This window comes from Physeter macrocephalus, chromosome 11 (genome assembly GCF_002837175.3).
Source record: "Physeter macrocephalus isolate SW-GA chromosome 11, ASM283717v5, whole genome shotgun sequence".
NCBI lineage: Eukaryota > Metazoa > Chordata > Mammalia > Artiodactyla > Physeteridae > Physeter > Physeter macrocephalus.
Window position 1 is genome coordinate 49,143,886 of NC_041224.1, and position 14,281 is coordinate 49,158,166.

Consider the following 14,281-nt stretch of genomic DNA (forward strand, 5'->3'; position numbering starts at 1 on the left):
GGAGCATAGGCTCCGGACGCGCAGGCTCAGCGGCCATGGCTCACGGGCCCAGCCGCTCCGCGGCATGTGGGATCTTCCCGGACCGGGGTACGAACCCGTGTCCCCTGCATCGGCAGGCGGACTCTCAACCACTGCGCCACCAGGGAAGCCCCAGTCATTAATTTAATAAATACTTATTGAGTGTCTATTTTGAGCTAAGCACTGTTCTATGTACTGAGGATATAGCGGTGAATAAGACAAAAAGTCCCTGATTTAGGGAATTACATTCTAGTAAATTAGAGCCCAGAAAAGATTACCCATTTGCTTAATCCCTTCTCTAGAATTCAATCAATTCTGGAAAATTTATCAACACATTTGCCTGCCTGCCTGCCTGCCTATCTATCTCCCTATCTTTAACTTTTTTCTTGCTATGCTTCCTTTTTCTCATTGCTTACCTGAAATGTTTAATGTCTTATTAGGCTCCCTGAAGTTAGGCTAAGCCACAAGCAGCCATGAAGACCACAAAAACCCAGCTACCAATAAAATGTCTTCAACTGCTCCAACGGAAGAACAGTTCCTAAGATTTTCATATACTGATTTATGCTTGAGAATGGATATATACTTTTAAGTAGCATTACAAAGTTACACATAAAGGATTTTTAAACTTTCTCCTTATAGATCTATCAAAAGGATAGCTCATAAGTAAGCATTAATTATAGATGGTGTTTCATTTCATTACATAAGCCAATGTAAGATTCAAACATTCTCAGTAGTACCCTAAACTGGCACTGCTAGAGGAAAGTATATAGGAAAGATTGAAAGTGTTCACAAAAAGGAAGATAGAAGCTATTGCTTGAGTAAGCCAGAATAGTTAAGAAAAATACAACATTTCCATTGCATATTTTTCAAATCTCATGCTGAGAGGGGAAAAAGTTAATGTAAGCAACAATTTCAAAAACAACACAAACCAGAATTACAGCCATAATGAATTCAAGAGATTTCTTTAAGTAGAACTGCATGCCTTATAGACCAATATTTTTAACTTCTTAAATGAAACTAAAATGTAATCCTAGAAGATTTAATAGTCACAATTCTGCAAGAGTCATACTAAAGTTCTTTTGTGAGACAGGCAGACAATCTTGCTCTTGAATGTTTGTTGGTCCAAACAATCTCTTCTGCATCACATGGTCTCCATCAATAACTAGTCTAAATGTCCAAGTGGATTTAAAACTCCTTGCAAATTATTTTAGCCCTGGCCACAGCATACCTATGGTTCTTCTTTATGTAAAAGTGGAAGAGGGACTCACTGGATACTTCAATTATGAACTGTATTACTGTTCTCATTTTAAAAAATTGTCTTAAGCCTTGCTTCTCAAAGTGTGTTTGAGGAATTAGCAGCATTGGTATGACCTGGGAGCATGTTAGAAATACGGAACCCTGAGGCCCCACCCCAGACCTACTGAACCAAAATCTGCCTTTTAACAAGATCTCTAGGAGATGTACACACACATGAAAATTTGAAAATCAGTAGTCCAAATGACAACTTAATAAGCCATTGTCCAGCTGCAATCCTTAAAGCATTAGAAGGCAGCTTACCAACAAATATTTGAAAGAGAAAAAAAAGGAAGTAGTCTTAGGAACTTCCCTGGTGGCGCAGTGGTTAAGAATCCGCTTGCCAATGAAGGGGACATGGGTTCAATCCCTGGTCCAGGAAGATCCCACATGCCACAGAGCAACTAAGCCCGTGCACCACAACTACTGAAGCTTGCGCACCTAGAGCCCGCGAGCCACAACTACTGGGCCTGAGCACCACAACTACTGAAGCCCACGCGCCCTAGAGCCCGTGTGCTGCAACTACTGAAGCCCGTGCGCTCTAGGGCCCATGTGCTGCAACTACTGAGCCTGTGTGCTGCAGCTACTGAAGCCCACGCACCTAGAGCCCATGCTCTGCAACAAGAGAAGCCACTGCAATGAGAAGCCCATGCACCACAATGAAGAGTATCCCCAGCTTGCCACAACTAGAGAAAGCCTGTGCGCAGCAACAAAGACCCAACACAGACAAAATAAATAAATAAAAAGAGCTATTTCATTAAAATAAGGAAGTAGTCCTAGATAATATTATTTTAGCTGTATCATAAAATGTTATACTCAGCTTTTGTAAGACAGACGAAAGATAAAAATTCAGTTAAGAATGTTTCTGTACTTGATGAACATAAAGACATTGTCCATTGTACCACCAATATCCTTGATGTAAACTTCTTGCTCGGTAATATTTCATCTATTAAGGTAAATCACAAAATGTTTCACAGTGTTATGGTTTTTATCTTAGATGTAATACATCTAAGTCAAGAGAAGGCATGAACTCCACCACAGCCCCCTGCCAAGATATCCTAGAACCCTGACTAGAAACATCATGGGATCTCTTGGTCAAGGTATTCTTCGTTATGACCCATCCAAGGTATATAAACATGCTAGCTGCTTGCCCTTCCAAGTTCTCAGATCTGCGCCACTGCAATGAGAAGCCCATGCACCACAATGAAGAGTATCCCCAGCTTGCCACAACTAGAGAAAGCCTGTGCGCAGCAACAAAGACCCAACACAGACAAAATAAATAAATAAAAAGAGCTATTTCATTAAAATAAGGAAGTAGTCCTAGATAATATTATTTTAGCTGTATCATAAAATGTTATACTCAGCTTTTGTAAGACAGACGAAAGATAAAAATTCAGTTAAGAATGTTTCTGTACTTGATGAACATAAAGACATTGTCCATTGTACCACCAATATCCTTGATGTAAACTTCTTGCTCGGTAATATTTCATCTATTAAGGTAAATCACAAAATGTTTCACAGTGTTATGGTTTTTATCTTAGATGTAATACATCTAAGTCAAGAGAAGGCATGAACTCCACCACAGCCCCCTGCCAAGATATCCTAGAACCCTGACTAGAAACATCATGGGATCTCTTGGTCAAGGTATTCTTCGTTATGACCCATCCAAGGTATATAAACATGCTAGCTGCTTGCCCTTCCAAGTTCTCAGATCTGCTCTAGTTATATTTAAAAAGTTTTGTGAAATCTCAGCGAAGGTAAAATTGCTTTCCGACAACTGCTGCTATGCTGAGAGTCTCCCCCTAGATATCTCACTAAACCAGGGCACATCGGCTCACCTCTTGTTTACAGGCTATCTCTAAATGTTGGTCTTCACCTGACCACAGTCTTCCAGTCTCCCACTTGGCCAACAAAGAATACCGAACCACACACTTGAGCAAGACTTCAGGTATTTTGTGTATATGTTGACAAGATCATTGGATGCCCTTCTCAGCACTCATTCACTCCTGCTAACCACCCTCCTGACCTCAACACATTGGCTGGCCACACCCAGGGACTCTGCCAAGCCCCTTCTGCCCACACAGCCTCCGGTCCTGGCTTCTCCTAGTTCACCCTGTTCCCTGTCACCCATAACATAAAGGGAGAGGGGATCTAGAAGGGCCAGGCCTCACAACAGGTAGCACATGGTGGGCTCCATATGCTGGAAGAAGCCGATGACAGCAAGACAGAGGTACCTCTTCTCCAAGTCGTTTCTAGGAATAGGCCTTAAACCCTGACCTGTTTCCTACCTGGAAGCTCTATTTTTGTTTTGTCTTATTTTTGGTGGTAGGGAGGGGGAGGAGAACGTTAGGATAATGCTGCTCACCAAGAGTTGTGACTACTCATAGGTGGTTTCACGCTTTCACTCTTAATTTTTGGTTCCCTTCATTTCATATTGCTGTCTCCATTTCAGTTTCCACTGCCAATGCTCACTTATTCTTTACTTCTAAGGTGAAAGAACACAGAGCTACAGACCTTTTCTCCTCCTAGAGAACAGGCTGCAATATCCTTGTGGACAGTTTGTCTTATGCAATTATAACCACATAATACCATGTCTTCTATATAATAGCCATTAAATATATACCTTGCCTACACTAACTCATGACTATTTTTATGACATTGAGCAAACAAGCTATGCCTGCTGTTTTTGCTTCCTCACCTGTTTCATTCTTTCTTCAACCAGGCTTTTACACTATGCTCCTGAGCCTACTTTTGTAAAGTCACCAAGGGCCTCTCACATTCAATGGACACCTAAATTCCATGGCACTGTATGCTGCTCACCTTGAACTTTCCCTTCCCTTGGCTTTCAGGCCTTCAAGCTCTCCGGGCCTCTCTGCTCCTCCGGTGGCTCTTTCTTGGACTCCTTTTAATCTCCTCTTCCACTGTTTCTCCAAAGTTGGTAGCCCCCAGAATTCTGATTTATCACTCCTTCCATCTCACTTTCATGCTTTTTTCAGTTCATCCTTACCTAAGTCTTTGACTAGACTCATGACTCCCAAGCTACATTTCCAGCTCTCACTTCTCTCCTGAGTCCTGAGCCCATATCTCCAACTACCCTACTTGACAGCAGTACTACCAGGGCAGCTTCTCAGTACAGAAACTTAATGACGCATGGTTTTTTCTTTGCCCTCCTAATCTGGCCCCTTCTCCTGAATTCCCTATCTTAGTTCATGATGTCACTATTCACCTGGCCATCCAAGTTAAGAAAACTAATTCACTTATAATCCATGGTGTCATAAGAAATTATCATCTAAAAACATAAAAGTGAGCATGTCACACTCTCAAATAACGACTTCCATTGCCTAACTGTTATCTGTTAGCAGGAGACACACTGCTTTCTTTCAGCATGAGGTGCTCCATGCAATGGGACTCCCACCCACTGCCAGCGTATCATCTCCTCCCACATCCCTGGACTCCCTGTGCTTGAGTCACACTGCATCTTTCTCACTTTCTCATATAGAGCTCTATTTTAGTACATCACACTTTAGACTGAAATTTTTTTAATCTACCAGTGTGTCTCTAACTAGAATGGGAGTTCCGCCAAGTAGAAACTGTGCTTCAGTATCTTTTATTCCCAGAGCTTGAGTCAGTGACTGGCAAACAGTAGGCACTCAAACATGTGCCAGATGAATGAATTAAAGACACATCTAGGGCTTCCCTGGTGGCGCAGTGGTTGCGCGTCCGCCTGCCGATGCAGGGGAACCGGGTTCGCGCCCCGGTCTGGGAGGATCCCACATGCCGCGGAGCGGCTGGGCCCGTGAGCCATGGCCGCTGGGCCTGCGCGTCCGGAGCCTGTGCTCCGCAACGGGAGAGGCCACAACAGAGGGAGGCCCGCCTACCACAAAAAAAAAAAAAAAAAAAAAAAGACACATCTACAGAGAAATACAAAGTATTTCTGAAACAAAAAATTCACCTCCCTGAACCATCCTGAAATTAATATTTTAGTTCTTCAGTTCTAAGAAATGTACATATACATGCACACATCTCTCACCAGGTTTCTAAAACTGATCATTAACATTGTTGCATTACAGTTTTAGGGTTAATACTTATAAACTATATTGATTTTTATAGGAAAGATTAAGTGTTCAAAATAAATTTAACCGAATGTCTCTAAATATTCTGCTAAAGTTAATAAAATAAGGACTAAGAAAATAATGGAACACTAAAAATAGTATATATTTAAAACAGTTATTTTGGGAAGAACAGCTAAATATATTATTGAAATGTAAATTCTTGAGATTAGTTTTAAAGGCTTTGAAATAATTGAAACATAGTTTTTTAAAGTTCTTCTACACTAGGCTTAAGCAATTTACCTACCCAGGATTAAATAACAGAAAGTAAACAAAAACGTTTATAATAAAAAGAAAAATGTAAAGTCAACATTTCTGATAAAAGCATGCATATACATGAAGTATGGAAGACATATACAAGCTTAGGCAAATGCTAAGGTATTTTAAATAATAGGGCAATGAAATTTCTGAGCATCCTAACAATACAGGAAATTAAAAAAACAATAGATAGGGAAAAATAATATAATAATACAGTAAACTAACTATTGCACAGATTTTCAAAATCCGAATGGTAATTTCTGTAACTGTATAAAAACCATCGTAGCTCCTTAACCTATCTCTTGATCGAGCTGACAATACACACAATGTTAAAATATCAAATATCTACTTTCAGATCAAAAGTCATTATAAAACCTTTACAAAAGTAATATTGTCTCTCAAAAAATATATATAATAAATATATGCCAGTTATTGTTATGCTCTTTGATGGCAATAAGTGAAATCAACATTATTATGCGGAATACAAAGTCTCAACTTCATCCCAAGTTGTAAACAACACATAGAACCCCAGTCACAGATACAGGTAAAAGTTCTCACTAAATTTAAAAAATTAGCCAGTAATGAGCTGTTGATTATAGAGAGCTAGAAACTGGATACTATTCTCCTAGAGACTGGTAGCTAAACACAGAAGAAAAGAATCTGTAGACCTCTTAGTGCTTTAGAAACCAGGGTCCCTGACCAAAGCAGTGATTTAATTTCATGGCTGCTGGGTACAGATAGCTGACATTACTAAATGCTACTCTAATATCAACTTGTTAAATGTGAATCCAGACTCAGCATATCAGAATACTAACCCAGACTAACTGGAGTCATGGGAAATATTTTGGGAGCTGTTTATTTATAAATGAGTTACAATATACCACTATAATTAGATTAATATATAATTATTGATAAACACAGGATTATTTCTAAAACCCCATTATTGTTGTCACTGCTATGTTTAGAAAAAACAACATTACTATTTTCCTCTTAAAACAAGCCCTTGATTTACCACTAAACAATTAGATCAATTTAGATCCAGTATGTGTTAAATGTAATGGTCCTATATTGTTTACAATTCTTGTATAAACAGTTGTTTAATAAACATTAAAAGGAGGAACAATTTAAAGCTGTCCAGCAAATGACACACTTCTGAACTATTTTATAATCCAATAATCTATCAAAAAAAATAGAATCTGCAGAAAGCTAGGCATTTGGCTGTCACAAAAAAATATTTAAGTTAGCTTACCTAATTTTAAATAAAGCCAATAAAAATGTATCTTTTAGCCGCGCAAAAGGCAGTCACACTTTTTAAAAAAACTAAAAATACCATTTTTTCAAAAGCAACAACAAACTATAATATTACCACAAAATCAACTATTTAAAGGATATTTCTAGAAATATTTCTAGGTTAATTTTTCCTTTCAGGTTAATTATTTCATTAAATGTAAAATAAATTTACAAGGTACATGTCATACAATTAGCAAACTATTAATGTATTTCTTCATAGTATCACTTAATTGCTTTTTTTTAGAAGACAAGACAACTGAATGGATTATAATCTCCTAACAGCTGATGTTTTAAAAGTTTGTAAATGGAATTAATAATTCTAAAACATACATCAGAATTTGAAATGTGATCTTTATTCATCCTCAGTAAAGTAGCTGCTTATATTAACATCTGGGCATTGGATAAGAATTATATTTATCAGACTTCAAAAGAGAGAAAACAAACTAGAAATTACTTAATATTTTATTTGCCCAGAAGTGTTAAAAGAATCTTTAATATTGATTGATATTGTTATACAAACACTGATAAACAGATAAGTTTTTTTCCCCAAAACTATTACGTACTGTCATCTAGAATTGGTTTAGTCAGAAACATTTTTTTCATTTCCAGAAATCTGGCAAGATCTTCCAAATACAGAAATTTTAAAAATCTATTTAAGTTCAAAACACTTAAAATACTTTGGAAAGGCCAAATTACATTAAAAAACTGTTTTGGTTAAGATTCACTAGAGTTAAATTACTAATATAATAAAGCAAAATTACCAAAATAACAAATTAATTGGGTAATTAGACAATTATGGAACATACCTAGCAATTGAAACCAAATTTAAAAATACAAAATTTAGAATTCAATACTGTTGAGTGAGTTACATTTTAGAAGGCACACTTAACTGGTAGCTAAAGAAAAATAGGGTGGAAACAAAATTCCTGTGGTTAAGGGTATATACAAATGCAGATAACATTTATTTCCCCTCTGCTTTAAACATTCAGCATAACAGTTTTTATCAATGATCAAATAAATATATGTATTTTAAAGAAACATTTTCTCTATGTTCATTTATAAGAAGATTTTCATATTTTTAGGTAGACATTTTACTGTTTAATACTTTGAATGGCTTTCTATATTTTACTTTTTTTCACAATGCTTAAGGAGGGGAGAATACTAAATGAGCATTTTTGAAAGTAGGAATAAAATACGGAGTTAGACATTAAAATACTATGCCACTTGAGGGGAAAACATATGAAGGCAAAATGTTATCAAATAAATTATTATTTATAGCTTGTTTTTATGCTACAGAAATGTTTTATGGCTTAAATCACTTTGGAAAGTTTTTTTAATACATATTTTCTACATTGATAAAATAACAAATAGAGTGAAAAACTACGGGGCATTTTTTCAGATTTACAGATATGAAGTTCATGACTACACAGTGCTTGCTAGCTAAGAACCAAGAAAATATATAAAGCTGCCAAGTTATAATAAATTTTAACCAAATATTTCATAGAGCCATTCTAGTATAAAATAACATTTACCAAGACCAAAGGAGACTTACCTTACAAGAATGCTGTAAAGAATTAGATAGTTCATTTGTGCAATCTCTGTTGCTGTCTGTTGTTAAATTATCAACTTTACCTTCATTTCTAGATGCAAACTTTATGAGTAATTGAGATGGTCCCCCCTTAGAACAATTGTGCTTAAGGCTGGATAAACAGGAAACATTTGGATAAGTTCCTCCCAATGAAATACTTCTTTGTAAAAGAGCATGGTTTTTGTTTATCTGTAAATGTGGTCTTTCCAACTGTCCATTGATATTTATTTGATAATCTACATTTTGGGAAGATGGGAAACATGCAGATGTCCTGTGCATAAGCTTAATATACTCTGAATCAGAATTAAGCTTAATTTCTGACATCTCTGGTCTACAATCACCATTTGCTGTTTCGCAATCTAATGCAGTTGCTTTTTGTTGGGTGAAATGCACTGAAACACAAGAATATCCTTCAGATGACTTTTCACAGACAGTCTGATTTGGACTATTATTTGCAATAACAATTTTCTTTTGTAATGAGCTGTGAAGAGGTTGTATGTCTCTTACTTCTCTGGGAGTAATTGTTTTAGATAACCGAAGTCCATTGACAGCTGTTGAAAGAAATCCCTTAGCACTACTGCCATCTTCATTGTGGGCAATTTCACTAGGAGAAATAATAAACTGGTGTGAGGTCTGATAGGATCCTTTGCTTGGAGGAGCACCTGTACTTGTTAGAGAAGTTGGTGGGGTATTTGAAGGACTCCTAGGAAAAATGACTAAGGATGAACAACGTTTTAGTGGAATTTTCAAGTTCCTGCTCACTGGCAATTTCATAATCTCTAGTCCACGATCCAGGTCATGCTGGACAAAGGGAACTGTACTTCTACTTCTCGAAAAAATTTCACATGGAGTAGTATTCCTGTTTGGCAAACTTCTATTGGAGATGCTGTCAGAAGATGAATTTCCACCAAAAAAGGTATCATCAGTTGGTGGAAAAGTATAACCACTGCTATCACTGATGATACTGTTGGTGTATGAACCTCCACTGGTGATACTTGTGCATGACCCATAATCACTACCGTTGCTGCTATAAGACCCATTCTCACTGGCTGAGAAGTGACTAAGGCTACCACTACAAATGGCAGGACTGCTCAAGAGGTTACCATCATCCACAGCATTCAGTTCATTAACAACCACAGCACTGCCATCCTTCAAGACACAAGTAAATGAAGCATCATCACCATCAGCTAAGACATTGGCAGACTGAAGACATCCACTGTACCTTGTTGGCTGTAGTGAAATCTGAAGACAGCTGCTCTTTTTATTTACATTTTCAGGTGAAGGTACAGATGATCCTTCCTGAGATTTAACGTTTTCCTTTATTAATGGAGGTAGTGTAGTCTGTCTGGGAGTCAGCTTCATTTGAACCACGTTAGACGTTGAAATCCGTGTTGGTCTTGTGAAGCACATGTGAACACTGCTATCCGAATCATCTCCAGAGATTTCTGACACAGGATAAGTATTGCTTCTTCTGGCTGCAAAGTGCAATCGTAAGCTTTGTGCCATTTGTTCTCATTTCCAAACATGTTAAGGGCTGAAAGTCATAACAAAGATCTCTGTCGGTAGACAGGCTAGAAGCAGCTGCACTGCATCGAAAGAAAAAATCACTTGTGGTGCCTAAAAGAGCTCAGAAGTCGTAGTCTTTATCCTAAGTAAAACCTTAGAGACCAGATATCACAGAAAGAAAAAGACGGCCCATTCCCGAGACTGACGTTTCCAAAATGTCTTGAATCGTCTGTAGTCAAAATGCCTTCACTTACAAAGCACTTGATTTCCAGCGACCTTTAAGCTGAGCTCAGCTGCAGTACACTGCCTCAAACACTGCCAACCTTGTTTCAATTATACCTTCTCCAATTTGCATGAATGAGTAACACAAGAACAACAATCTTCTAGCATTTCAAGTTGAAACAGTATTTTTTCACTCCAGCTCTACTAAATGAACATTTAACTATGTGAATCACGGTGCCTATGCTTTCTCCAGCAGAGTTTGACCACTAATATTTTTACCCATAGGGATAGAATTACAGGAAGTTGGTAGGAATGAAACTCCATGTAATTGAGTATCAAATCAAGGATTGAATTTCCAAACAGTCAATTTAGTAAACATAGAAATCTAGTCAATTTAGCAAACATAGAAAGGAATATAGACTGTTAATATTTTTAAAATGAGTAAATTCAAACATGTATAAATTTGGAAATACCAAAACTTTGAGGTGAATTAAAACTTTAGCATTAAATCAAATAGATAAATATTTTAGCTTCCAAAACACTACGTACTTATAAATAGTGAAAGCTGAAGGATCGAAATACAAAATTAGCCTAGTAATACTACTGCAAAACTTGAGCATACATCTGAGGGAAAAAAAAGTTTGAGAGAAGCTGTCACCAAGCATTTTCTCCTGTAATTTTAAGGCTTTTCCAGCCAAGCAGTACAGTCTTTAAATGATGCCATTTATATTTTGACTATTAAAACTCTGCCAAGAAATAGCCTAAGCAAACATTCCATTAAAAATATATGCAGATTAGACAGAAAAACTATTCCCCAATATAGTTTGAGCACACAAGATATTTTATTCCACTGTCTCTGCAATTCATTCACTTAAGAGAGTGTTGTGGTAGGTAAAGAAGTCTAAAAAGGATTTAACACATCAAATAAACATATCTCAATGCCAATTCTGTTCTGAAAAACTCTAAGAGCTCTTTGCTGGCCCCTACTGGTGCATTGAAACAATTCATTTAGTTGTTCGGTATCTGTGAAGAAGTATAAACCATGCTGCATATTTCTTGATATAAACAAAGTACATACTTGTTTACATTTTTGAGTACTAGGACTGCCCTAGAGGTGGAATTACTTACCCACTGCTGATAACGCTCCTGCACGAGAGAACAGTAGACTGTTTGTCCTTTTAGAGGTTGTGATTTTGTATATGTATTTTTCTGCTTTGTATTTATTTAACCTTTACTTTATTTTCAGTTTACTAGGTAACAGAAGTTTAATATTTTAATTTCTCCCCTAAATGTCATAGACCAAGGTTGGTATTCTATTTGAAAGAAACAAATTTATTTTAAAATAATACTCTAGGGTATATTTAAACCCCTTACCTGAATTTTACAGCTGGAACTCCAGTAATAAATATATACTGGCTCCTTCATAGGAAAGTAAAAAGTAAAAGAGTTCAGTTGTTTACACCACATGGTACTACACCCAAGTTATATTTTTCTAAGTTTTTTTTTCTAAGTAAAAGCAAATATGTAAAACATATACTTGCACTTCGTTTAAAAAAGAAAACTTGGGCTTCCCTGGTGGCACGGTGGTTGAGAGTCCGCCTGCCGAGGCAGGGGACACAGGTTCGTGCCCCGGTCCGGGAAGATCCCACATGCCGCGGAGCAGCTGGGCCCGTGAACCGTGGCCGCTGAGCCTGCGTGTCCAGAGCCTGTGCTCCGCAATGGGAGAGGCCACAACAGTGAGAGGCCCGTGTACCGCAAAAAAACAAAAACAAAAAAACAACAAAAATAAAACTTAAGATAGATCTGTTCTCAATCACAATTTTCTAAACAGTGTTTTTAATCAATTAAGAGGACAAAATAGAAATATGGAATTTACTAAATTCTATTTCTGACAAGAATGAGATAGTACTATGTTTTAGAATGGGTACAATTATAAACTTAGTAATAAAATTATTATGCTATTTTGGTTTTGTATATTCTACTTTATGATTTTATAGACTTCAGTACATATTCCCTTATAATCTTGTTTCTTTAAGAAGCAAGAGTCCTAATCTTTTCACTATACCTTCAAATAACTACAGCAGCTTTCCTTCTTGAATTAAGTTAGGAATCTGATGACTCAAAAAATGGATCACTTCTAATAAGCTAATCAATGAGATTAAACTGCTCATGTCTGTGGCCTAAAACTTCCAGTTAATAAGCAAATCTCCTTTGGTTGTTTTTTTTTCAAATTTTTTAATTTAATTTTATTTATTTTTTATACAGCAGGTTCTTATTAGTCATCAATTTTATACACATCAGTGTATACATGTCAATCCCAATCGCCCAATTCATCACACACACCCCCACCCCCCCACTGCTATCCACCCTTGGTGCCCATACGTTTGTTCTCTACATCTGGGTCTCAAGTTCTGCCCTGCAAACTGGTTCATCTGTACCCTTCTTCTAGGTTCTACATAAGTGCATTAATATACGATATTTGTTTTTTTCTTAACATATTTATTGGGGTATAATTGCTTTACAATGGTGTGTTAGTTTCTGCTTTATAACAACGTGAATCAGTTATACATATACATATACATATATCCCCATATCTCTTCCCTCTTGCGTCTCCCTCCCTCCCACCCTCCCTATCCCACCCCTCTAGGTGGTCACAAAGAACCGAGCTGATCTCACTGTACCATGCAGCTGCTTCCCACTAGCTATCTATTTTACGTTTGGTAGTGTATATATGTCCATGCCATTCTCTCACTTTGTCACAACTTACCCTTCTCCCTCCCCATATCCTCAAGCCCATTCTCTAGTAGGTCTGTGTCTTTATTCCCATCTTACCCCTAGGTTCTTCATGACCTTTTTTTTTTTCCCTTAGATTCCATATATATGTGTTAGCATACGGTATTTGTTTTTCTCTTTCTGACCAACTTCACTCTGTATGACAGACTCTAGATCCATCCACGTCTCTACAAAAGACCCAATTTCGTTCCTTTTTATGGCTGAGTAATATTCCATTGTATATATGTACCACATCTTCTTTATCCATTCATCTGTATATGGGCATTTAGGTTGCTTCCATGACCTGGCTATTGTAAACAGTGCTGCAATGAACACTGAGGTGCATGTGTCTTTTTGAATTGTGGTTTACTCTGGGTATATGCCCAGTAATGGGATTGCTGGGTCATATGGTAATTCTACTTTTAGTTTTTTAAGGAACCTCCATACTGTTCTCCATAGTGACTGTATCAGTTTACAATCCCTCCAACAGTGCAAGAGGGTTCCCTTTTCTCCACACCCCCTCCAGCATTTGTTGTTTGTAGATTTTCTGATGATGCGCATTCTAACTGGTGTGAGGTAATACCTCATTGTAGTTTTGATTTGCATTTCTCTAATAATTAGTGATGTTGAGCAGCTGTTCATGTGCTTCTTGGCCATCTGTATGTCTTCTTTGGAGAAATGTCTATTTAGGTCTTCTGTCCATTTTTTGTATGTCAAAGAGTGTTCTTCCTATGTTTTCCACTAAGAGTTTTATAGTGTCCAGTCTTACATTTAGGTCGATAATACATTTTGAGTTTATTTTTCTGTGTGGTGTTAGGGAGTATTCTAATTTCATTCTTTTACATGTAGCTGTCCAGTTTTCCCAGCACCACTTATTGAAGAGACTGTCTTTTCTCCATTGTATATCCTTGCCTCCTCTGTCATAGATTAGTTGACCATAGGTGCGTGGGTTTAGCTCTCAGCTTTCTAACTTGTTCCATTGATCTATATTTCTGGTTTTGTGCCAGTACCATATTGTCTTGATTACTGTAGCTTTGTAGTATAGTCTGAAGTCTGAGAGTCTGATGACTCCAGCTCTGTTTTTTTCCCTCAAGACTGCTTTGGCTATTTGGGGTCTTTTGTGTCTCCATACAAATTTTAAGATTTTTTGTTCTAGTTCTGTAAGAAATGCCATTGGTAATTTGATAGGGATTGCATTGAATCTGTAGATTGCTTTGGGTAGTAT

General features: G+C 37.2%; 1 protein-coding gene across 5 annotated transcripts in view; it reads right to left on the minus strand.

The window, feature by feature from the left end:
• NEDD4 (NEDD4 E3 ubiquitin protein ligase) overlaps nt 1-14,281 on the minus strand; it is a 162,926-nt gene that overhangs the window by 86,928 nt on the left and 61,717 nt on the right. The window contains exon 1 of one of the 5 annotated variants that reach the window (XR_003681642.2): nt 8,521-10,464. The exons of 1 other annotated variant lie outside the window; for it this stretch is intronic. Coding sequence is in view for 2 of the 4 variants with exons in the window: in XM_055087965.1 (XP_054943940.1) it covers nt 8,521-10,062 (1,542 nt within the window). In the remaining 2 variants the exon portion in view is untranslated. Of the gene's footprint in view, nt 1-8,520; nt 10,465-14,281 lie in introns of those variants that run through there. 3 more of the 5 variants (XM_055087965.1, XM_024128790.3, XM_055087967.1) reach the window with 3 other exon arrangements.